Source organism: Gymnogyps californianus, chromosome 15 (genome assembly GCF_018139145.2).
Source record: "Gymnogyps californianus isolate 813 chromosome 15, ASM1813914v2, whole genome shotgun sequence".
NCBI classification, from domain to species: domain Eukaryota; kingdom Metazoa; phylum Chordata; class Aves; order Accipitriformes; family Cathartidae; genus Gymnogyps; species Gymnogyps californianus.
In genome coordinates, this window is record NC_059485.1 from 5480578 (window position 1) to 5505115 (window position 24538).

The 24538-nt window shown below is 49.0% G+C and overlaps 1 protein-coding gene across 2 annotated transcripts; it reads right to left on the reverse strand.

Annotated features, from left to right (window-relative positions):
• Window positions 1–566: 566 nt before the first annotated feature.
• AMZ1 (archaelysin family metallopeptidase 1) lies at window positions 567–8704 on the reverse strand. Of its 2 annotated transcripts, none has more exons than XM_050905720.1 (6): window positions 8401–8704; window positions 7594–7761; window positions 6574–6702; window positions 6068–6231; window positions 4559–4666; window positions 567–1136 (listed from the first exon to the last, which is right to left on the reverse strand). In XM_050905720.1, the coding sequence occupies exons 1-6, from the start codon at window positions 8702–8704 to the stop codon at window positions 567–569; spliced, it is 1443 nt and encodes a 480-aa protein (XP_050761677.1). The 2 variants fall into 2 exon arrangements, with proteins under 2 accessions (XP_050761677.1, XP_050761676.1); XM_050905719.1 differs by having other exon boundaries at window positions 4559–4735.
• Window positions 8705–24538: the final 15834 nt, after the last annotated feature.

Consider the following 24538-nt stretch of genomic DNA (forward strand, 5'->3'; position numbering starts at 1 on the left):
TCTCCCCCCTACTCGTAGCGTGAGTCTGTCAGCCGCGGTTGTGCTCCTGCGCTCAGCGCAACCTCCAGCTGATGGGGCAGCGACCACAACAGAGATGAACATTTGGTATGGGGGGAGAGGAGAGGGAGAAACATCATCTGCGCTTCAGACGGCAACGCTAAGCAGAGGAGAGCTCTGTGTATGGGAGAGCTGCCCTGGTTTAATTTGCATCTGTTTGTTCAGATGGCCCAAGCGTCTGTGTGAACATGTTTAGTGTTTAGCATGGACCTCTTCCTGGCTGACTTCAGACCAAATGAAATATGGCAAGAAAATACAAGCAGCAACATAGGACTTGATGTGGGTTTGGAGTAGTGCTGTTGCTTAGACCAGCACAGGAAAAACCCTTAGAGAAGAACTGATCACATCAAAAATATGTTAGCAATCTCAGAAAAAGAAACACCTTTTATTCCTGTGGGGAGTTGCTGTTTCTCTGCAGCAACAATTTGTGGTGAGAAAGGTCAGAAGCAGGGCAGTAACGTAACCAAAGCTGTGGGAGCAAAGCTGGCCCAACCCAAGGCAGACCCAGCCTAGTTTTCCTCCCACCGCCAACGATGAGGGGATGATTCCCCTTTGGACAGTTTTCTGGAACTCAGTTTCCTCCGCAAGGAGGAAAATTTGTCTCCGAGAACTTTCCGTAGCCCGGTGTTGTCCCTAGCAAAGGGTAGGTCCTTCTTCATAGCAGGCAGTTGTCCTGTAAACATTTCCCACTTAGCCAGGGCATCCACGGTCTTGTCTACCTGAGCCAGTTCCTCCTCGGAGACGTTCCTCTCCAGGGCAGCAATGCACATCTCCAGCCACAGTTCATAATCCTTAATGATATCCGTGGACTTGGTGGGCCCGGTGAGCTGGGGCTGGCTGTGTGCTTCCGCCAGCGAACACGAATGCTCGTCCTGTTCCAGCTCCTGGCCGATGGAGAGGGCCTGGCTGCAAGTGTCTGGTGTCAGCGGCTCGGACAAGGAGGTCACGGCCTCGGAGTCGTTCTCGCAGCACATCCCAGAGTCTGAGCTGAACGGAAGGATGTCCTCAGAGGCGGACAGGTCTGCTGACCCTTGCCTTGGCCACGTGGACAATACAGTCTGTGTCCAAGCGTAGAGCTTCTGTGATGAGAGGAAAAAAGGTTTCGTTTTAGAGAACGAGAGACAACAGTTACGCCTTTCCCAGTGTTTGTCAGGTAAACCTATTCATCTTGGGTGGCTCAGCTTCAGATGCTATGGTCCTCTCTGCCAGAAGATGGGTTCAGACAATTCACGGTTACCCTACGAAGCAGGGGCTTTCTTTTGTCCCATTTTCTTGGAGTCAGCGTCTGTGGCAGAGCTGCCTCCAGTCAGATGTGGACTGTATCTGCCCTATTATTGAAGATGGTAGGACAAAACAGCACAAAATCACTCCCTGCTGTGTGGATGTGATCTCCACGGGAGCCAAACCAGTGCCTCTCTAGAGGAAACTGTGTCATAAAAGCTGCTGAGGTAGTGGTGAAGAATCTTGTTTCATCATGTTGTTAACTCCTGTGGTAACGTGCATTTTATTCCTAAGAATAGCTCTTCCCCTCTCAAGCTGAAAGGCACAAGTGGGAAGGCTGGGCTCCAGGAAAGAATTAATGAAAGGAAAATGTCTGAGACAATTTCCTTTTTAAATATTAAATGCTACAATGGGGCATATAACGGGTTGCTTCTGGCGCGTTTATTCCTTATGCTTGGGGGAATGAATCGCAGTACTCCAGTCATCGCTGGATAAAAGGGGATCTCCTTGTCTGCCTTGTTGCCATGTGTCGGGGTTTTTTTGTGTGTTTTTCAGCTTTTTCACACCCTTGTGGCCTATTTCTTCATCTTTACTTTCCACAGCTCCCAGCTGATACCTTTGCAAAGCCCTGCGATGGCTTTAGGAAGGAGCGGTGACAGTTGGAGTATTAACATGAGATGTAGCCCCTGGTGCGCCGGTCACTGTGCTGGGTCCATACACGCTCAGCTCAGGCTGAGCTGCCCTGTTTGAGAAGCGGGCAGGAGATTCCCAGCCCTACAGAGCTCCCTTCTCCCGCAGCGCCCCACTACTCCCTCCCCCTTCCCTCCTCCATTGCTCTCTCTTCAGGCAAGTGACAGAGGGGATAAAGAGCTCAAATTGAGTGGGTGGGAGAAATCAGCCCTGTTTCTCGTTTCAGTCTGTGCATGGAGCCTCGGGGAAGAATTTCATACAAGAATAAAATGGTCTCTTTCAGCTAAGCTAATCCACCCTGCCCCCTCCCTCTGGGGCAAGAAAAAAAATGTAAAGGGACAATTTTTCTCCTGCCTCATCCCACCTCCAATAGCCCTTCCCTCCCTCTGGGTTTAAAAAACAAAGAAGGCACCAGAAGCTGCAATAGGAGCCGGACTAGGGGAGGGGACAGCAAAGCTGCAACCAGCCCATGATTTTATAATGTCCCTTAAAATTCCCAAGAGTAGTGAACCTGGGAAGGAATCACAACTGCTACTTAGAACAATTCCCAAGAAGAGAAAAAGCTGCTGAGATGAGGATGTTCAAACAGTGTATCTGGATTATTTAAGGCAAAAGAGGGGATGCTTGACTCAAGATTGCTACCAAAACTCCAAAATCTTTTCTGCCTCTCACCCTCTGGGTGGTTTATTGATTCAAATTTGGGAAGGGTTTGTAAGGCTGCAGCTGTTTTCTTCTGCAGCGTGGCCACTGCAAACTAACCTAGGCGCTACGTGCAGAAGAGCCTGGGATGCTGCAGAAGCAGCAGGTGGAAATGTTGGTTGTGGTGGGGAAACACCATGAGAACTGATTTGCTTTCGGTTTGCAAGATGACTCACGCTGGAATAAGCAGCTGTGATGAAAAAATGGAGCATGTTTCCGAGTGCAACTCAAATAAATTGAGGGGCTCTTCCTCCTGCATAAGGACTGGTTTCCTGTCCCACATGCTCTTCTGCCCGTAACCGTGTCTCAGTCGCAGACTTCAGCAGCATTACCTGCTCCTGGCGAGGAACAGCTTTGTGTCTGGCATTTCCTGTATGTATTATGAGCGTCTGGGGCTGTTATGTGGCAGGTGGGGATCCGTGCTAATTTTCCAAAGGGAAATGTGACTTCAGACTTGCACTTGGCCAGCCACAACCTCTCAAAACATGCTTAGCAAGTAACTTTGCTATCTGATGTTGTCTCCAAATGCTTTGTGCTCTCTTCTGTCATGTTCCTTAACTATTTAATTCGTCTCTGGCATTTATATTTCCTCTTAATGCTATAGCAAAGCCTCTTACAGAGATTATCACAACCCTTACACCAGCTTCTACTGTATCTAGCTGAGCTTTTCCTTGTCAAGGAAGCAGATGTAACACTTGGCAAGTGTATCCTCTCTTCAGGTTTGTGTTCCCTGTTGCCAGGGGATGCTGAGCCAATTACAGTATTTACTGCAGGTGTAAAGGCAAAAATGTTTCTAGAAAAGCTTAATGCAGATGGCCGTTCTCTTCTAGAAAGCAATAGCTGGATGCTGACAGGCTGGGTGTTTAAATAAACCAGAATTTATTCCTCTGGTAGTCTGGGCAATTTAGGCACCTCTCAGACAGAAGCAGGGACCAAACAGCCACTGAGTCAGAGACGGGTCTAACACCACCGCAGACGCACAGACAGGCAGCAAAACCACACAAACATGTTTTTTCCCCCGCGTCCTTTGCTGTGCTTCTGTGTGTCTGATTCCAAGCTGAATGAAACTAGAGGCATCCCCCTTCTCACTCGGCACGTATCTTGTTACAAATATAACCCACAGACTTTAAAATAGGCAGCCGTGGAAAATCCTGTCTCGGAACATGATGTGTGTCAGACAGAAATTATAATCAGGGAGAAGATAGGGTGCTGAGCGAGAATGATGACATTATTTCTATTCTACCAGCCATTTGGCTACTGAATCCTGCTTTTTAGACAGCAAAGATAGAAAACCCTTTCTAGAGCTAAGGGCATCTTAGCACTATTCCCGATGTTGTCTAAATGTGGTGGTGTTAGCAGTTTTATGGGTGGGAGAGAAGAGACAAAAGATGAGTCTGGGACCCTCCACTTATTAGGGGGTAATAATTTGGGATCCTTTCTCATATCTTTAAGCAGAGGAACTGCAGCAAAGTACGCACTTAATATTTTCTCCCTGTTACCAGCAGCCCCAGAGAGGCAGAAAACCATGGTGGCACAGAGGAAAGGGCATAGATGTGGGAATCGCTGTGCTCACTGCCGCTCTGGCTTGAAATCTGCCTGCCTTCCCCGCCTCATTTTCGGGAGTAGCAAAATGTGGTCGGACTGTTGCACTGTCCCTTGTTGTGAACAGCCCAAAGCCCTAGAGCTTGTGTAAAGTGCTACGTTAGTCACAGACCATGTGTACAACACCCCCCTCACTTAGGTGTAAGCTTGCTTTCTTAGCACCTTGCGCTGAGAGCATCTGCGTATAACACGCTGCTACAGCACATTTACTGCTGTGGTTTGGGGTGAGCCGCTCTGCTCCCTGCTATGTCCCCTTGCTCCGGGAAGGGCTGGCGGATCTGTCTCTCACCCTGTAGCGCTCGACGAGTTTGAAACCCACGATGTGCTGCAGCTTCCGCAGGCAGATGGGACACGGCTCCAGAGGCCGCAGCAGGGCTTCGTCCAGGCTCAGCGCGCCCTGCATGATGCACTGCAGCCAGCGGCAGGTCCCCAGCCCCATCAGGTGGCAGATCTCGTGACAGGTCACCTTTCAGGAAAGCAAAAATCACAGCAGCGCATGGTCATTCCTGCTTCCGCTGCCCCCCCCTCCTCTTCTTCCTCTGCTGTTCCACCTTCCCTGCTCCCCGACAATCTGACCGACTCATTGCTCAGCCCTGGCAGTCCTCCAGCCTGGGCTTTTCCGAGGTGAAAGGGGAATGTGGCTCCCTTCTTCCCAGGTACCCCCAACATCCATGTTTGTATGGTGAGGGAGGAAGGATGGGTGTGTTTTTTAGAAGCAGCTGTGGGAAGACCCTGTAGATAGCAGGTTCAGAGCTGTAGGGCAGTGCTGCTGTCACTCTCTTCCCCAAGGACCGTGTGGCATTTGGTTTTGGTTTTTATTAAGGGGGAAATACAGTCCCACTGGGGTCTGAAAAAAGCAGCACGGTCCATGTGAGAAATCTGTAAGAAGCTACTGGCAATAACAGATCTGGGTCCTTCCAAAGCAGATGTTCTCAACACTTGTGCCAAAGCAAAAGCTAAGCTGGAGTCAGCTGGCCAAGCATGACTGCCTTGGGAACTGGCAACCGTGGAAAGGCTGAGGGTGGAGGATTCCCCTCCTCCTCCCATTGCCACCTAACATCATTTGAAATTACTACAGGAAGAGACCTCAGACTAGAAAATCCTGACTAAATGCCAGGGGAGGCAGAGGGAAATGGCATCGAAGGTGTTGGTGCAGCTGCTCCTCGTGGGCCAGCTTTGGGAGAAATGCTAGAAGCAGAGCTGGCACGGGGGCACAGGGGAGACGCTGGGATGAGGGAGAACAGCACTCGTGAAGAGGGTGTGTTGGAGATGAATGGGGTTTAAGGGCATCTGCATATAAATATATGTGCAAACTTGTCTGAGGTATTTTTCTTATCCATCTGCGTAAGCAGGGCTGGCAAGTGGTCCTCTCCCCTTACAGATACCAAAGTCTGAGGAAGACACAATCACCCCTTCCCAGCCATCCATTAGTTAACTGCACGTGCATCGCCTGACAAGCAAAACAGTCAAGATTACACAAGCGTGAGCCTGGGAGCTGGGCAGGGTTTTTGTCTCAGTGTTGCTCTGTGACATAAGGCGAGTCCTGTAGCCTCACTATACAGCTGATGCTATAGTTTGCTCCAGTGGCAAGGGGAGTAAGAGTTGTCTACACAGTGCACTAAAATACAAGCTCTTTGGGACTGCATTAAGAGTGTGGACTTAGCTGGGATTGCCTGCGTCTTCTGGGAGCAGACTCTCATGCCTGCTTCACTGGGCTGAGACATGGATTATGCCCAGGCCTGAAATATTTAACCCTACATGGCAAGAAATATGGGGTGCAGGAGATTGCTGGTCCTACCTTGCAGCACTGGACCATCTCTTGGGCACTGAACGGCAATGTCTGGTCTCTGCTTTCCTTGCTAACTTCGCATAACCGTTCCTTCTGCGTGAGGGGATTCAAGCTGCTACAGCCAGCCTGGGGGAAATCCCCAGAAAATCTGGCAAAGCTGCAGACTCCCACTTCTGTAAAGAGAGGGACGTACAAGTTAGGCATCAGCTCTCTTATGACTGTCTCTCACCTTAGGCAGCATGAGAAGAAAGCTGTTGTAGCACAGTCCGGTTGAGCACACAGGGTGTGATAAGACACACTTCCCAAAAGGTTTGTAGCACCTCAGTTACCTTTGTCTGGATCAGGAGCCCTGACTCCCCTAATTTTAAATTGGGAAAACCTAGTTCCTCTTATCAGGGAGTGAATAAAATGTTAAGGATAAGGTTTGGCTGTTCCAGTCTCCCAGGGAAGGCTTTTTGGTACAGTGCTGCCTTATTGGCACGCTGTGCTAGGAGATCATGGGACACCAATCCCACCTTGTCCTGGCAGGAATTTGCTGAACGTGAAGCTCCAGGTCTCACATGGGTAAAGGTCCAGCAGAGTGAGTCCAAGGACACACAGGGCATCCATGGGCTTGTTGTTCTTCAGGAAATTCAGGATCCCATCTGGACAAATACAAGAGAGATGTTCATTAAAATGAAGCATGCCTAGAAGGCATGCAGGAGCCAGAATTTCTGCTGCTCATGGGGAGGAGGATGTAATCCAAGCCACAGACAGGCAGAGCTGCTGGATTCAGCATCTCGGATGGAGAACCATGGCTGTGTAGCCCATCCCCTCAAATCAGAGTATGAGCAGACCTGACTTTGGAAGTGGTGCTGAGCCCAGAGCTAAAACAAAGCAGAGCTAAGGGCAGAGATGTAGGTGAATTCAGTACTAGCCCATGGAAATAAGCACCTGGAAGTAGAAGAATTTCCCTACAGGCATTTCAGGCCTGAGCTGGAGCAGCCGCAGCGCTGCAGCGCTGGGTCTGTGCTGAGCACGTGCTGCCCGCGGTACCTGCAAACAGCTTCTTCCAGATGGATGTTTGTGCAGCGCCAGTTTGGCCGCTGACAAACCCATTTCCCTGGGGAGCTGTGTGACACTTGAACCCACATTTCCTAACATGAAAGGCCAGTGAGTTCCCCACCTGCGCCACCCAGGCCACCAATTTACTTTGGCTCTGGACAAGAGATGGGAGAATTCAGACTACACCGAATCAACAGTGCCCTCCTGCAGAGTGGATCCGATCACTTTGCAGAGCTGGACCTAAACATAATAGCACGGAAAAATACAAACAGCAGAGGAAAATATGATGAAAGTCACTTTGTTTTTTATTCCTGTTTCCAGCCTCAAAGTTCTGGGTTTTCCATGGGAACAGGATTTCTCCCTTTTGACTCCCTTCCTCATCTCCTCCCTGCTCAGGCAATGAAGGGCTATTTCAGGCATTTGCAAAGGGAGGGCTCGTGCCTGTGTGCCAAGCTGATGTCTCTACGGGCTCCCCGCTCCCAGGTCCTTACCTGCGTGAAGCTGCACCCTGTCCGAGTCCCGGCTGTGGCGGTAGCAGCAGTGAATGGAAGAGATGGGGATGGAGGGAAGGCACTTCACACGGAGACCCAGGAAGAAAGACTCGACACAGCTCTGGAGGGAATCCAGCAGCGAGAGCCCGCCAGGGCCTTCGATTAAGTCTAAGAAGAGAAGCTCTGTTATCAGTTCCTTAAAGCCAGGGCGAACCATAGGGTCTAAAGTGGTTTTGTGGGGCTGGCCACAGCAGCTGGAGAAGAGGAAGGCTAGTTCATTCTGAAGTTAATTGCTTACTCTGGGATGTGGCGGACATCTCTAGATGGCTATACAGATATGGAGGAGAAGAGGGGTCTGTTTCTGAGAGGTGGCTCGAGGCATTAGTACACTCTCTCATTAGCAGAGCAGATGTGCTAGGAAGGTTGTCTCCTATTTAAGTTGTGCAGAAAGATTAATGTGGGAACGGGTGGCTGGTTTTAATGAACCATCAGGGATGGAGCTCCAGAAATGCTGTTTTATCCAGCATTGTTTTACATATATCTATATATGTATGTATACTCATTCATTCATAGCAAGTCTCACCCAGGGGCACACATACCATTTACAGGGCAGGTCTACTGATGGCTGTCATCGTGGCTTGTGACTCTAGGCTGGGGGCATGTCAGAGCCTTTGGTATGACACTTATCTTTGCTATGGCAAGTGCATTTTGCAGGTTAGTCCTTAGAAGAGGATGTTAGTAGCGTTCAGCACCACCCACCTCCCTCCCATATCTTTCCACGTGGCTCAGTGAAGATGCCCGCATTACCTATAGGTTGCAGGTAAATGTGCTTTCGATAGAAGTTCTGCTTCCTCCTCAGCATGGCGTGATAGAAGGTCTCAAAGTCCTCGGGGGCATCGGGGTGGCTGAGGAGCCAGTCGAAAGCCGTCCGGATGAGCAGTGTGCAGAAGAGCGTTCTCTGTGGGTTGTAGGCTTCGGAGAGGAACAGCTTCTCCGCCCTGGAGAAAGCTTTGGCATAGAGCTCCTGCAGGGCTGGGTTGGTGGAGATCAGCGCGTCCTTCAGAGCCCGGGGCCCGAAGCTGAATTCCTGAGCGTGTTTGCACTGCAGCATCGCGGAGAGACGCACCGACTGTGGCACTGCCTGCAGGAGGGGATACAGCCATCAGCACGTGGCCTCACGAGGGACCTGGAAACCTTTTCACACTTTGCTCTCAGAGCAGTTTGCCCCAAGGTCCCAGCTGCAAAGTTTGATTGGGAGCTTATAAATGCTATACATAGTGCTGACCAGGAGCCCTACGCATTGACGTGAGAGTAGCTGTTATAGGGTGCTCTACAGCTGCGTGTATGTCACTGGTTTATGGATAATGTACCAGTAGATGGTGCTCAAGAATGCATAGCCCTGTTATTGCTACCAGATGTCTGGATTAAATCAGATATAGTTTGATTTTTTTTTTTTTTGGTGCTCTATCCTGAAGTCCCAATACCATGGGAAATATCTCCGTGTGTCGTGCAACCGGCAGCACTGGCCCTCATGTGATGTCAAAAGGTGGTGCTCCTTTTTGCTTGGGCTAAACCACACACCTTGGGGCTCTCAAAGGCATAGGTCCATGGCAGGAAAGAAGAGGTAGATCTTGGTCTTTATTTATCTATCAGAAGCCTAAACTTCTGACTTACCTGACACCAGTGAAAGCAGCTGTTCGCTGTTGACAATTTCCTCTAACAGCTTTTAATCCTCACTCTTAGGCATTGACCCGGGGCATCTGCCAGCTCCCCGTGCTGTTGTCAGGCTGCAAGGTGTGGGAAGGTTTGCCCAGCCTGATCCACAGGTGGGACTTGGTGTGTGAGACTTGGGTTTGCTGGCGCTGCCTCTCTAGCAAGATATGTACAGGCCCATTGCCATCATGTCACTTCATGAATAACTTCATGTCACACCACGCTAGCATCAAGAATGCTGGTGATGATGTCAAGTGGTAAATAAAGAGCAAAGGAAAGCCTACAGCAGAAATGAATTAATTCAGAGCATCCCAGAAATATCCTCTCCAGGGTCCTTTCTAAGGCCAGCGTTTTCCAAAGCTGCCAAAGTCAAGCACCTATTTCCCATTGCAGTTTATGCACTTACGGAGATTCCAGTGGACATCTTGGGGAAAGGGAAGAAAAAGAGGAAACAAAGTACAACCCCTATGGCTAACCTAGGTCTGGATTTTTCCAAAGAAGACAGACATTCATTTTTTGTAAGGAGTTCATGCCAAGTAGAACTAGAGTATTTTGGAGCAGTACTTCGGGAAAAGTTGCCTGCCACAGGTAAGTGCTCCACCTGTATACAGCAGAATGAAAAATACACAGGTATATATGCACAAAAGCACAGGGTTTCTAGGAACAAGTATTATCTTCTATTAGGCAAGTTAATACTAACTTAAAAGAAACCGGACAAGCTTTCTGGGCGGATAAGCAAATGTATCAGCTGCTGACCATCACCATTATAACAGCATCATTCAATCACAGGAAAAAAAAATAATTAAATATTTTTAGGAGGAACTGGTTCAGTCTATAATTTAAGTAGGTCTGCAGCCTAGCTCTGTCAGGTAAGTGACATTCAGTGGCCCTTGAGGACAGCAACATAACAAAAAAATTCAATATTTAAAAAATAGTATCAACATGAGCCAAAGTCTTTCCTCAGTTACACAGAGAAGGCTCTGGTAGTTTGCACCATAAGAGAAAGAAGTTGGCAGCCCATTAAAATTAACACTGAATTTCTTTACATCTGACCCTGGGGAAGATACGTGTATGTATAAGCAGTCCTTAAAAAAGACCCGTTTTGTATGATCTTTTTTGGCGCTAAGGCTATATAGCCCAGGAGAGGGAGCGGGTAAGCAGTTTTCTTTTATTTTTGCAAGCTTTGTATTTCGCTAGCATTAAAGGCTGAGAGCAGACGGTACGGTGGGATCTGAAGTGGTACAAGGGCCCTAATCCAGTGAAAGTTTAGAAGTAAAATCTGCGATGCTTTCTCAGCCACCTCTTCTTATTGCCCAAAAAACCTCCAGATTGCTTCTGCTGGTTTTTACAAGTTCATGTGAGGTTGTTCTGTGCTTTGTCACCCAAGTCTCTACACTTCCGACTTGCTTCCAGATTTGGGAGGACAAAGTGAGAGTCTGACCCCACCAGGTCAGCAGGAGTTTTGCTAGGGTGAAGATTTGTGTTTTCCCAGGGCCCAGATTTCACTTGTTCTGCACGAACTTTAAATACAAGCATCATTTTTCCGGTCATATGCAGAACTTTCACTAGGAAACTATTAGCAGTATTAAAATGACTGAGGATGTGATCCTGTGAGCTACTGACTGCCTGTTGCTCCCAGGGAAATCAAGGAGAGACTGCACTTGGTCCAGGTTGAGAGTGATCTTGTCAAAGAAGGTTTCTGAGAAGCACGAGCCACTTTCATCAGTGCTTCCTGGCAATAAATGGAGTGTAGGTCTGGGGGAGGAGGAGCTGGTTAGAAAATGAATGGATTTTTCTTTTCTAAATGGGATGTATGCAACAGCAGATACAATGAGCACACAGTCTTTCAGCATGTGTTCCCCCGGGCTCTCTCATGGAATATTGTGTGTACCCAAAGCTATGGGATATACATTGTTTCCCGAGGCTTCCTAAAAAGGGACATTCACCCAGCTCCAGACATTCCCAGCTATGACCATGGGTGTTTTGTGAATGTCCACCATGCCCAAGGATGTCCATGATTACGCTTTAGTGGTTTGAAAGCTCAAGGACAGGAATTCACTTGCAACGCACTGTCTGGAGCGACGCGTGCCTCCTTCTCCTGGAGAGTCTGGCTTTGCTTCCGAGAGAATAGCAGCAACCCGTTACGTTCCTCAAATCCAACACAATTGCTTCTCTTTAACAAGCTTTTCTAAAATACTGCACTGGAGAAAATTAATGCTTCAGAAAAATTTTATGGACAACTTCAGCATTTTAAAAAAGAAACCGTTTTACAACATTAACTACAGTAGATGTTATTTGTGCTTGATCTGATGTATGGATATAGAGTTTCATTAACTGAAGTAGTGCAAAAGGGCTTTGTAATTTTTAGCTCTTGTGTCGAGGGTGCCTTGTATAACTCACTGATGCAGTGCTTCAGGAGGGAATGGCACTTTAGCTTGGATTTTTTTTCCCCCCTCAGTTTTTAAGACACCAAGGTGGTGATAAGAAGTGGAAGCACCGATGCATCCTTCTGCCCTTCAGGTATGTAGGAAGGAGTCATCATGTCTTTAAAGAAAAAAAGCAGCTAATGTGGCCCCTTGTTTAATGACAAGCCATAGGACTTGGCTAGCAAGTCCTGAGGAGGAGAAAGTGACTCTCTTCATGTAAAATGCCAGTAACTTGTAGTTGCACTGGAGGAAATGCTTTAAGCAAAATAATAATTTAAAGATCTGCTGCAAGTGGAGGCACTCACTATGTCCACTGATGTGCCATTTTCTACCTTTACCATTAGAAAGAAAGCATCCTATTCCCAATCTGCATTTTGTCATTCCACCTTGCAGCCATTTGCTACTGTAATTTTTCCAAAACAAGGAGCATCCATATTGGATCGTATGAACGAGCAAGGCCCATCTATGCAGTATGAAACATGAGCCTGTGCCCTCCTGGCACCCGCGGGGTCCCTAACAGGGCAGGGAAGGAGCCAGCCTGTGCTGGGAATTCTAATCCAGTTTATGGAGACCTCCCTCTCTTTTCTGTTATTCAGATCTTTCATATTGTTCATCATCACATCCATGCAGTGCAGTGGAGACACACGTAAGCCAAAGGTTTTGGCACTTGGCTCCTTGTCCGCTGTTGGGGACAGCCTTTTCCAATGATTATGTTGTAGGAACCCAGTTGTGGCCTTTCTGCTTGTGGTGTGTGATGTGAGGCAGGAGCTCCAAGGACAACACGGGCCGTACGTCTGGCTTTTGGTAACATACAGAGGTTTCAGCTCAGATTGGGCATATTACACAAATCTTTTTACTATGGAATTTGACGGATTTTTCTCACGGTGGGTGTTTTCACAAGAAATGCCCCCAAAACCCAGTCTCAGCACGTGACAGCTGAGCAGTTGCCGTACTCCCTTTCTTACAGTAACCTATAAATGTGCTTTATATGCAATTCAGGTTACTCATAAATTATTCTCTGTGCAAATCAGGCACCTATAAATTATTCTCTGTAATTGAAAATTACCTATGAATTATTCTTTTTGTAGTTCACAGATATGTCATTTATTCTCTATTATATTGACATTGCTTTCTTGGATAGGTATGCCTGGGGCTGACAGTAACAGTGTAATTCTCAAAAGCCAAGGCAATATCAAACAGTACAAGTTCATTCGGGATATTCTGACAAGATAGAAATGGGCTTTTGTGCAGAAAGTCTGTGTTGTACAGGTCCAGAGAAGGGCACTCAGTACATAATGGACTTATTTGGTATTTTATGGAATTTGGCCCTAACATTGTACAGATTGTTTTTTTTTTTTTTTTTAAGCTGGTCATTCTAAAGTTGTTTATTTTATAAGTCAACTTGTAAATCATTCCTAACTCTGACTCTCTCATATACACGGCAGGCTGCAGATGCACAGAAGGAGGTTCATTCTGTTTCCTTCCCCTCTCAGCTCTTGTGAAGCATTTAGAGGCAGACTCACTTAACTGGGCTCTTCGGATGTCAGAGGGACATTAGCAGAGTCTCTTAAAACTGATTAATTGCCTAAGTTAGGTGCTGTACTGTAAACAAGCAGTGATAGTGCAGAAAATTCATAGCCAGTCAACAGAAATTAAAAGCCCAGAGCAAACATAACAAGCATTAACTAATTATCAACACATGCCCTAGTTGCTTAATAGCTCTTTTCCTGAGATTTGCAGTTGGTGTTTGCTACTGCTACTCTAGGATCCGTCTCTCCTTCCCAGTACCACACAGATAACAGCCTGAAAGCAATTTTCTCAATTTCTTTGTTGACATGTATAGAAAGAGATTTTTCTTGACTGAGAAGCTGAACTCTCCATGGGTAAAAAAGTCCAGCACGACAGGACAGAGAGAGGACGCCGAGGTGTGAGAGCATTTAGCTCTGGTCCAAATAAAATTCTCACTACTCCAGCTCCTTCCTCGAGGACCTCCACACAGCCCCTTGCATAGAGCCAGGCTTTGCCTGCTGAATAAGCTCAGCTGCTGGGGTCAGACTAAATCTGTTTCGCCAGGTTCAGACCTGAAATGGGGCAACTCCCAGGGGCTGCGGGGGAATTTCAAGATGCTCAGCGCTTCTCAGAATCGATCTCCCCTGCTCTGAACCTGATCATCCCCATACTTGTACCCACAAGGAACTGTAGCATCTTCCATTCACTTTGCATTAAAAGGCCACAAAACACTGAGTCAGATCTGTATGTGTTCCAGACCATAAAGTCAGATAAAACCTTCTGGCCTCACATACTGCCAGATCCCAATAATATTTATGTGTAATGTCTGTAGAATATGTTTGTGACTCGGAAACAGATGCTTTGTGTGGTCTCTCTCAAAATGAGTCATTCCTGGTGCTGTGGAAACCTTCAGGGATTCACACATGCTTTTACTGGGAGGAGAATCTACCTGTCATATTGGAACTGTGATTGATATGTTATTGCCGCAAGGCTCAGTCCTGGAAGTTTGTCCTCATGTGAATCTTCCTCATTAATTTACTTGGACTGTTGGACAAGTCAGATGGACAACTCATATGCAGAAAGGTTTCTTTACTAGATTTGTAAAGGTCATTAAATACCTAAGATGGAGACAGATGCTTGCATCTGTCCTTATTTAAGTATTCTTATTTAAGTGTTCTTAAGTATTTAAGAACACCGACACATCCACTTCCCCCTTGATTTTGTTTTATGTTAAAGCCTGCTCTCTTCATACACTTTTCTTCATACGAATATGTATTAAGGACATACATTATCCCTAGTTTCAATCTTCTGCCCTAAGGATTTTATTTATTCTATGCTCATACATAATGCTACTTTTTTTTTAGTGCCTTCTATTTGAGGCTCTCTAAGTGCCATACAAACATACAAACTTCTGTGTGCTACCCTCCAGAAAGGAAGCTGGCAGTATATGCCTTTCCCCCTGCTCCCCCTCATCACCCATTTATTCATCATTTTCAGTGCTTTCTCCATTTGTTTTAGTCTGGTTAAACTCTCTGTGATGCTTCTCCCATGCACATGTGTGATGAAGGGCTGGCTGCATTCTTCTTCCCTTGCTCTTACATGAAACAAACCTCTACAATCTACTGGCTGGTTCCTGTGCATTTGCTGACCAAAGACCCAAAACCACCCAGAAGCAGAGAGCAACACCTATCAGCGCTGTACCACAAACCTAACACTGCAGAGATACCCAAGCTCTAATCATTCACAGCTCCAGGCACTTTGCTCTTCATCATACTTGTCTAGACAGACTAAATGGTTTCTGCAAGACAACCTCAGTGTTAGCCAGGAAAGAGGCTGCATTTTCCATACAGATGAATGCCCAAACAGGTATGGCTATGGTTAGATATTCCCTCGAGCACAGGCGTTATAAAAGTGGTTCATCATGCAGTATAAATGCACCGTAATGCTGTGCCTCCTCCCAAGAAATCGAGTGCTTAAGTGGTGCCGCCAGGTAGGGGATGTTTATGTGCATTGTACGGCCAGGGAGAAGGCTGGGGCTCCAAGGTAGTACCGCAGCCAAGGAGCCACAAAGCCAGCATGGCTTGGGGGGGGGGACAACAACGACAGACTCCAAACCCAAGATTTCTTAGTGGCCAGCTGTACCCTAACCACCAGACAGCTCCGCCAGCCCGGAGGTTTGCTGAGTGAGAGGCATGTTCTGGAAACACTGCAGAAGCGTGTCCTGCTCCTGGGACACCTGAGCCCCCCCGGCCCTGCTGATTTGGAAAAGGGGCAGTTGATGCTGATCCCCCGGGGCGGGGATCGCGCGTGTGGGAGAGGACCAAGTCCCCCAGCACCCTGGCACGATGCACCAAGCACGGCCCCCGGCACCGCTGGGCGGGATGCCCCGAGCTCAGCCCCCGGCACCCCAAGCCCCCGGGAGGGTACACCAAGGACGGCCCCGGCACTCCAGGAGAGTGGCCCGGGCAGGACCCCCAGCGCCCCGTGGGGATGATGCCCCGAGCACGGCCCCCAGCCCCCGGCGGGGGATGATGTCCCGAGCACGGCCCCCGGCCCCCAGCGTGGGGTGGGGGATGCCCCAAGCACGGCCCCCTGCACCCCGGCGGAGGGGATGCCCTAAGCAGGACACGCCATCACCGGGGAAGGATGCCCCGAGCACGGCCACCATCACCCGGGGAGCGATGCCCATCACCCGGGAAGATGCCCCGAGCCTGCGCACCCCGGGGCCGGCCGGACCCCCCCCCTTCCCGCCGCGCCGGGCTGTGCTCTCCCCCCGATGGGGGCGACCCCGCGCCCCCCCCCCCCCCCCCCCCCCCCCCCCCCCCTCCGAGCTGCCCGGGAGGGGCAGGACTCACCGCCCGCCGGGCCGGGGCTGCGGAGGCCGAGGAGGTGCGGCAGGGCCGGGGCACCCGGCTCGGGGCTGGTGAGGCGGAGCGGAGCCCGGCGGCGGCGGCAGGAGGAGCAGGCGGAGGATGGAGGAGGAGGAGGAGGAGGAAGAAAAAAGGGGGAGCAAAAGGGGGGCTCGGCCCCTCCGCCGGGAGCCCGCGGGATTCGCCGAGCCGCCACCGAGAGCCTCCTCCCGCCGATGCGCGGGGCAACCGCCGGGGGCGCCCTCGGGGCGGGGCTGCCCGGGGCGGGGGGGGGCAGCTCCGGGTGCGGGGGGGCCGGGTTTGCAGCACAGGGGCTGGGGGAGAGCGGTACCCCGCTTGGCCGGACTCCCCCTGCAAACTGGGGAGAGGGGGGAAAGGGTACTGGGGGGCTCGGGGGGAGGCCGGGCTGTGGCCGCCCCGGGCGGCGGCAGAAGGACAAGCCCGGGACCGGCCCGGGGAGAAGGTGTCCAGGGGCGCTCGCAGGCTGGTGGCAGCGGCAGGTCCCTCCCGGCTCGCTGGAGCCTGGGAGAGAGGAGCGAGAGCAAAGTCAGACCTCATTTTGGGAAGCGCGTTCCTGAAAGCGCCTGGGGCTGAGCAACATGACAGTGCTACAAGGACTGAAAGCCCTTTAATCTCTGCTCGGAATAAGAAATGAATGAAGGAGTGGGTGTCTGGAGACCAGAGCACTGGTTATGTGGTTATGCCAGCGACTGATGCGATCTCCTCCATGGGAGCGGTGTTTGCATTTGCCTTGATGCTCTGCTCAGTACCTCTCTCCCACATGACCTGGACACGTTTCTGTGTCCCACGATGTCCTTTATTTTGGGAATATTATCTGTTCTTGGAAAAGTTAATTACGTCAGAGGAGCAGATCTCTGTTCCCGTTTCTTCGTGGCTTCATTTATTCTAGCTTTCATGTTTTGATCCCTTCAGTGCTTTGATCCCTTGTTTCTGCCATCCCTAGATGGAAGGAAAAAGGAATACCCTGGCTGGGACCCAAGCGTGTCCTTAAGTCACGTAACCTGAAATTAGGTAAAAAATATGTTTTACAGCCTCAGGAGCTGTAGTGGTCCTGGCAGCCCAAATGTCATCTGCACGCCCAGCACAACCAAGGGACTTGCAAGGGCCAGCAGAAATGTCCTGCTGGAGCCGAGGTGGCCATAGAAGTGGACAAATGACCATGTGCTGTGCTGTGGGGTTAGCAAGCACCGCAATAAGACCATCATTGCGTGCTGCAGCCTGCTGTCCCCAGGACCTGCATTGCTCTTACGGCACCGACAGCATCACTGGTGAAAAATTGCCCTAATTTGCTGCTATCATAATCAGGCCGAGAGGTGAAGCAGCAGCTTCTGGCAGCGGCGGTTGCTCGCAAAGCCTCTTTGTGGGAAACCTTCCTGAAATTCAGCGTGTGGGGAGGGCGGGAGGGAGTCCTAAGGCCTTGCAATAGCATCATCTTCCACTTCAGCTGCTATCCCAAACACAGGAGATGCCCTCTGTGCTGTTTTAATTGGTTGCTGCTTGTAATTAGAGTTTATTTGTATTAATTAACTTAAATTATCTATTTGTGAGTTGCTTATAGTACACCATCAACATGTTCACAACAATACAAGACTCAAAGAGTTGGCTCCTGCCCCAAGGAAGCTGTGAGCTAAAACCAGACAAAAATACTGTCCAATACAGCGTGCTCCAAAAATGCATTTTTTTTTGCTAAGAAACCTGTTGCATTTAAACTTAATAATTAATACTTGGCTTAGCTGCCAGACCACTGACTGACCAGCACAGGTTAACAGGACTGGTGTTGTTATTAAATGTTCTCATAATGATGCATTTATCCGGGGCAGACACAGGAGGAGGTCAGTAGTCCTTGCCCAGGAGAGCTTACAGTGAGGGAGATGGGGAACAGGGACAGAACAAGTGATGAGGAAACAGCCACACATTCACTCTCTGACTTTCTAGGAGGCGAGTGCTTTTATTACGAGGAGATCAGTACAAAAGGAAAGGGAAAAGGGAGGAGAAGGTGGTCAAAAATCAAATGAGAAGACAGCCAGGAGTTAGAGAGGGCAGATGTGCAGTGAATCGGAGGGATAGTGATTTAAGGCTGGGGAGGGAGTGGAAGAGTGCCGGGACGGCTGCACTCAGCATTAGCTCAGCTGTGATTAAAGCTGGTCACAGCAGAGACGTGATGCTCACCACAAGTGGCCTTTATCTGCAGTGAGCAGCAGCAATCATTATTCTGCTTCTAAACTCAATTGTTTATGCCAAGTTGCATTTCCTAGAGAGGCCACGATCCATTGCCTCCACGTAGAAGGATGTAAAATACAAAGGCGCGTGCCTTGGGTAGGTGAGTGCAGGAAACTCCATGGAGCAGCACGTCCTCAGGGGGAAGCGGAATGAAAAGATCCCCAAACTGATACCTAAGACTGGAACTTAAGCAACTGTAGTTGTTTAGAAAATTGTATAGCGATACATAAATAGCTCCACAAGGAGAAAAGGCAGGTACCCAAGAGCTGTTTAAGCCAGAGAGAAGAGACACGGCCCAAATCCACAGCTGCAGGCTGAAGCCAGACAAATTGAAATGAGAAAACAAGCGTTAATTTTTTAAGAATGAAGTTGATTAGCTGCTGGAACAAATTACTGGGGAAAGTGAAAGTCTTTCCATATGGTAGTGTTTTCCAATCAAGATAAGATGCCTTTCCACAAGGCAGGCTTCAGCCAAGCACGTGTTCCTGGGTTCAGCAGAGCAAGGATGGGGTGAAATGTAGTGGTCTCTGCTCTGAGAAGGTGAAGAGGTGACTTTGTGGTCCCACCTGGCCTTTGGGAAATGAACTGAAGACTGTGCTCTTGGTGTGTATTTCCAAATCCCTCCTGGACAGCTGTGATGGCGCTGCACTGGGTTGTCCCCTTCTGAATAGCAGCTGGGCAAGGGCAGCCAGAGGATCGCTCAGACCCAGCCTCTCTGATGGGGGTTTTTTTGCCCTGTCCCGCCAGACCAAGCTGGGGTGTTGGTGTGTGCGAGACTGGCAGTGCAGACCTGTGTCGGGTCTCTCTGCAACTGTCACCCCAGGTTGACATGAGGCTGCTGGGTGCCTGGCTGGAGGTAGGTGACCCCCCAGGCAGCATCAGTCAAGTTGCCCCAAGCTGATGAAGAACGAGCTCTGCGGTGGCGGTCGGGGCCTTTTCGGTTCTGCCACTGACCTGCAGTGTGACTGGGGCAAAGCATTTCCCTTCTGTCTCCCAGTTTCTTTTTCAGCCTTGCTTGCCCTTTCACTTTGACCCAGGGCTTTTGCAGGGGCTCTCTCCTGGTGGGATTACACTCTGAATATCTGTGCAGTTATTTTTCAGAAAGCAAATTGCTCGCTGCTGGTGTGAAATATTCTCCTGTTATTGGAGTTCTGGCTATTCAAAAGTCAGTGTTATTTCTGCATCCTTGTAATGTTGAGGCAGTTTTGAAGAGGCCAGGGTGCCTCTTAATTTCAGTTTGTGCTGCCATCACAAAGCGTAAATGCACATGAGCAAACTTTCTTAAAGTTTGGACGTTATTAGCAGTCTAGAGAAAGCAATGTGGGTTCAGCTCTTGTTCTTTCTCTGCTGGTCAACCACAAAGCACTGACCTACATCTGGGCAGCACTGCAGAATTACTAGCAGCTACTTTGCTGTTGGTCCTAATGCAGCTGCAGCCACAGCTGGGCAAGGGGCTGTCTCACCTTTGGACTCTGCTGTGTACGAGGAGAATTAGGGAATGCACACACACAAAAAAAATAAGAATCTACTCTCATGTTGCTGCTTCTATGAAAATGAGGAGGCTGCAAAATTTGCTGGGAGGAACAGGCACAAAAGCCAAAGGGTGAGATCTGCTATGTATTAATGGTGATGGAAAGGAAGAGGAGAAACAGGACTGACTGGTTTGTGGCGGAGATTGAGAGTTACCATCCTGGGAGTTGCTGGGAGGATGTAGCATGGACCTGTCTGGGGACAGGTTTGCTTCCTTTGCAAGGTGAAGATCTAGTGGTGTGTTTCTGGTAGACAGAGGGCCTGAAGCAGAAGATGAGGAGTTATTAAAGCAAGATTTCACCTTGAACATGAGAGTCTGAGGGACCACATCTGACAAGGCCACAGGAGCTTTGTGCTTCCTCACTGAAATCAGTTGATTTGGCTCTATGCATACATTAGAAGGCGTGAAAGGGAGATGAAATGTTCCTTGTCTCTTCCATTCACTCATGATACCCTTAAAATGCGATGTATTGTGCTGGTGCTGTGGAAGGGCTCCTCCTTTGCCCAGCTGCTGCCCTGGGCGCTACCCAAGCCATCTCCGTTTGTGTGCCAGGACATGCCCCGGGATGCTGCCTTGCAGCCTATCCATCATCCTTCCCTAAAGAGCCCTGTGGATGAACTTCATGGAGGCCCAGGTGAATAGCGATGCGAGTGCGGTACTTGGGTTTTCCCGCGATTCCCTTGAGAAATCCAAGCTAAGCAGCGGTGAAGGACAGCTTCCTTCCCTCAGCAGGAGGTGGTAGAAGAGAAGCAGAGAGCAGCAGGCACCTTCTGGTAGGTGATGGAGTGGAGGCATTAGTGTCCCTAAGGCAATGCTCGTGCTCCATCTGGAAACGTGCCGGACCAGCAAAATTGTCCCTCTCTGCTGTGTCCTGGCACAGTCCAGGCTCTATTAGCAGGCTTGGAGAGGAACCCTAATGAAAACAAGTGTTTGGCTGGTGTTACTGTAGTGCCACAGACTTCAAGAAACAAACAAAAAGAGCCCAGCCCTTCTTTGATTAGTGAGTGCAATCTGTTGCCACAAGCTGATGCTGGAGGAAAAGAGAAGAGAGAGAAAAAGAGAACAGCTATGGAGTGAAGATGAAAACACTGGGCAGAAGATCTGCGGGGGGAATGAAAGGAAGCCATTTATTTGCAAATAAGTTGCTAGATCATGCTTCCTTGTGCATTCTGGGCAGCTTCTAATACTATGGGTTTATTCAGGGTTAAGACTTTTTACTGGTGTTACAGACTCTTGAGAAGAGGCTGTCACCCCACAGATCTAGGCAGTAGCTGGTCCAAATCTGCCTTGTGCCAATCTAAGGAAAATTTATTTTATCCCAAGCTGTGCCCATTTGCAGGGTCTTCTTGCCTTTTTACCACTGATTTTGTGTTTGAAGTCTCTCTGTAGGAAGTCAGTGTGGATGCTCCATGATTCATTCCCATGAGGAAGCATGATTTCAGGTCCCCATATGGTCGCAGAGGCAGAAGAGGGGGCAGATACATATTTTTACAGCAAGGAGAATGCAACTTCAGTGTACAAATTTGGCCTGGCATAGAAGATCTGGAGAATGTACAGAGTGAGTCTCAATTTTTATTTTTTTTTTTTTTTTTATGATTGCTTCCTCTAGGCTCCTGATTAGGCTTTAGGAACAACGAGGAAGGAGGCTGCTGCCTAAGCAATCCATCCCAGGCTTTAAACTCAGCCTGCTATCTGGTTTGTGTGTTCCCTGGGGTTCAGCAGGGTCCACTTATTGAGGCCAGCAGAAATAGCATCTTGCTTCCTGGTTTCAGAGGAGGTGTTAAGTAGGACATAGTTAAATTTGGGATTATTAGTAAAAGAAGAAGAGTAGCTATTTCTTTTGAAATGCTTTGGTTTGATAATAGATCTTTGGGCAGAGAACTGCAAAGAGCTGCCCTTTGTAGAGGGCTAGAGGATGAGACGTTTGCAGTAAGGAAACTGTCTCTGATGCAATAAATTATTGGGCAGAAGTGGATGTTTGGGAGCATTTCAAGTTTCTATACCTGCAGCCCTGACTGGCACCCAGTCCTGCAGCATTTCAGCCCAAGGATTATCTTGCTGATGTCAGCAACCAGTAAAGGGCTGGGTCATGTCCTGCATTGGCATCTTGGTCTACAGGAATTTGGGGATCACTGTGTGATAGTGCAGGTGGACGGGTTCTTCTTGGTGGCATCTCCGGTTTAAGGTTTATCAGAGTTTTCCCTAAGACAGAGACTTAGAGACAACTTTTCACGTGGGCAATAATCTAATTGGAGACAGTACCCTCTATAGGAAAATGTGCTCCATATAGAAGAATGGAAGTCTGTGAATGAGAGGCAAAGCCCCGCAATGAGCTGTCTGCGTACTTAAAAAGCTGCAGTGAAATGAAATACAAGATGGAGAGGAGAGATAGTTGGAGGCGCTGAGAAACAGAATCGCTTTCAAGTATTTTACTGCAGAGATGATTGGAGAATTTGCCAGGGGCCTGATTTTCTCCTTGCGCTGTCCTTCACCAGGTGACTCACGCTGTGCAGCCTGGTGGACACCATCGCTGACCCAGAAACCTCCAAATGCCGATACAGGTGAGAGTGCTAAACCGAGCTTAGGCATAAGGTAGTGGAGAGTCACAGGGCTGCAGAGCTTTAAGCCAGAGCTAATGTCTGTGTCTTGTTGGACTGACGCATGGCTGTGATTTTTCTTGCTCATGGGTAGACTACAGCCCACTTTGCTCTGGGCTAGGTGATGATCCACTTGTGCCCAGTGATGCTACGAAGGCAGCTAAAGGCCAAGTGCTGTCATTGGAAACCAGCTGCGAATTAATACACGGTGTGTGATTAATGTGCTTTTTAAATGCATTCATGTCCTGTCACACTGGCTGTGGCTCTTGTGTCACATTCGGTGTTCTCAGAACACTTATTAGCCTTACAGATCCCTTGATTATTGCTTTCTCTCTTATAATTAAGCCATGAAACTCAGCATGGTGCAGCTTATGCGGTATTAATTCATGCCTGGCGTATTCTGCCTGTGCCCTAGGATAAGGCTAAATGCTGGCAGCTGGATTGCTCTCTGCACAGTTGCTCTTCTGAAATTTTTTAATGTGATTATAAAAATCACATTCTGTGTGCATATGGGCAACTCGGGGCTCACCACTGCTGCAAGCAGTAGCGAGATGTGGTCTGACTTCCTTGGGAGCAGGATCTGCCCCCGGCAGTGCTGCAAGATGGGGCTTCCTCCTGGCCCGGGCACTGGCTGATGCTCTCCAGGTCAGTGCAGTCAGCTCTGCTTCGGTGCTAACGCAGCCCCGGGTGCTCTTCGCTCCCTGCTCGCCCTTCTTGGGACACGCCTGTGAAAATGTGAGTCTCGCAAGTGAGTTCTGTTTCACTCCTTTTTGTCCTGACTTTTCTTCATGTGAGGTTTCAGCCAAATCCAGGATTTCCTGCGAGGCTGCAGCTCCGTGTCCGCTTTCCGTCAGCAGCAGCTGCAATGGCTGTTTGAACGGTTTTCCTCCTGGCAGGTCGCTCCTGCCCCCAGTACGGCAGTTTAACAGTTTGTGTGGCCATGTGGTGAGCTGAACAGGGAGCAAAAATATCATAAACCATGTCTGTTTTACTTATTTTTTTCACTTATTTTCCCTCTCCTGGGAATCATTTGTAGGAGTGACTGTGCTGAAGGAATTGGAGCTCAGCATTACCAGGACGGAAGTCACTGGAATGGCACCCAGCACCAGTGCCCCAGCCACTGCTGGTCCAGAGGTAACGGTCTGAATGCAGAATTCATGAAGTCTTTGCTGGGTTGGGTGTTGGGCCACTTGCCATCTCTGTTGGGTAAGTCCAAGCAGCTCCGCAGGTGCGTCCTCCGAGGCTTGAGAAGCAGCACAGAGCGGGCGGTAATGGGCTCCAGCAGCTCTGCCCACATGGCTCTGGTCTCTACATCTGCTGAAAGTCCTACCGAACTTCAGATGCGGGGACAAAGTGCAGGGGTGCCAGCTATCAAAGAACAAACGTGTCAGTGTCCCTCATCTACTCTGGACGTGAGGGAAACAGCTTGGAAGCCGTAGGAGCACAGGGCATGGGATGCCTCTGTGTATGGCTGAATGGTTGCGCTTTTCATGGACCGCAGATGCCGTAATGCAACGGTAGTTCTGCTCTGCAGTGTGCTTGTTAGTTATACACATATGCATGCTGCTCAGGTTATCGATCATTACTAATCAAACCATTTCTGTAGAGACCTGAATGCTGATCATCTGAAAGCTTCTGTTTGAAAAAACAGTGCCAAAACCTACGTGCAGGATGTAAAGCTGTAGTGCAGAAACTCTTTGAGCTCAGACGTTTCCATGGAGATGGATCTTTGATCTCATTGTAATAAATAAAGGGTGGAGAAGATGCTCCCAAACTAGGGAGGAAGGCAAGGCTGATCCCTACGGGGCAGAAGTTCTCAACAGGAATTAGGGAGACAGGAGGTCTCTCTCTTTCTCTCTTTTTTTTTTTTTTTTTTTTTTTTTTTCCCCTCCATGATGCCATGTCTGTAGTAACGGCGAGGTTGAGCTGTCTGCCCGCCAGCGCTGCGGCGTACGCGGAGGACGTGCCTTTCATCCAGCCAGCCAGACAGCATGCTACACCTTTGAGCTGGCTAATTTAATGCTGCTGAAAAGTCAGACCTTTTTCTGCACAGCAATA

Excerpts from the sequence above, each read along its gene's own strand:
- AMZ1 (XM_050905719.1), bottom strand. The coding sequence starts at position 8,704 with ATGCTGCAGTGCAAACACGCTCAGGAATTCAGCTTCGGGCCCCGGGCT. Across the intron at positions 6,703-7,593 it reads CAGGGTGCAGCTTCACGCAG|ATGGGATCCTGAATTTCCTG; the intron begins GTAAGGACCTGG and ends GTATTTGTCCAG. Across the intron at positions 1,137-4,558 it reads AACTCGTCGAGCGCTACAGG|AAGCTCTACGCTTGGACACA; the intron begins GTGAGAGACAGA and ends CTCTCATCACAG.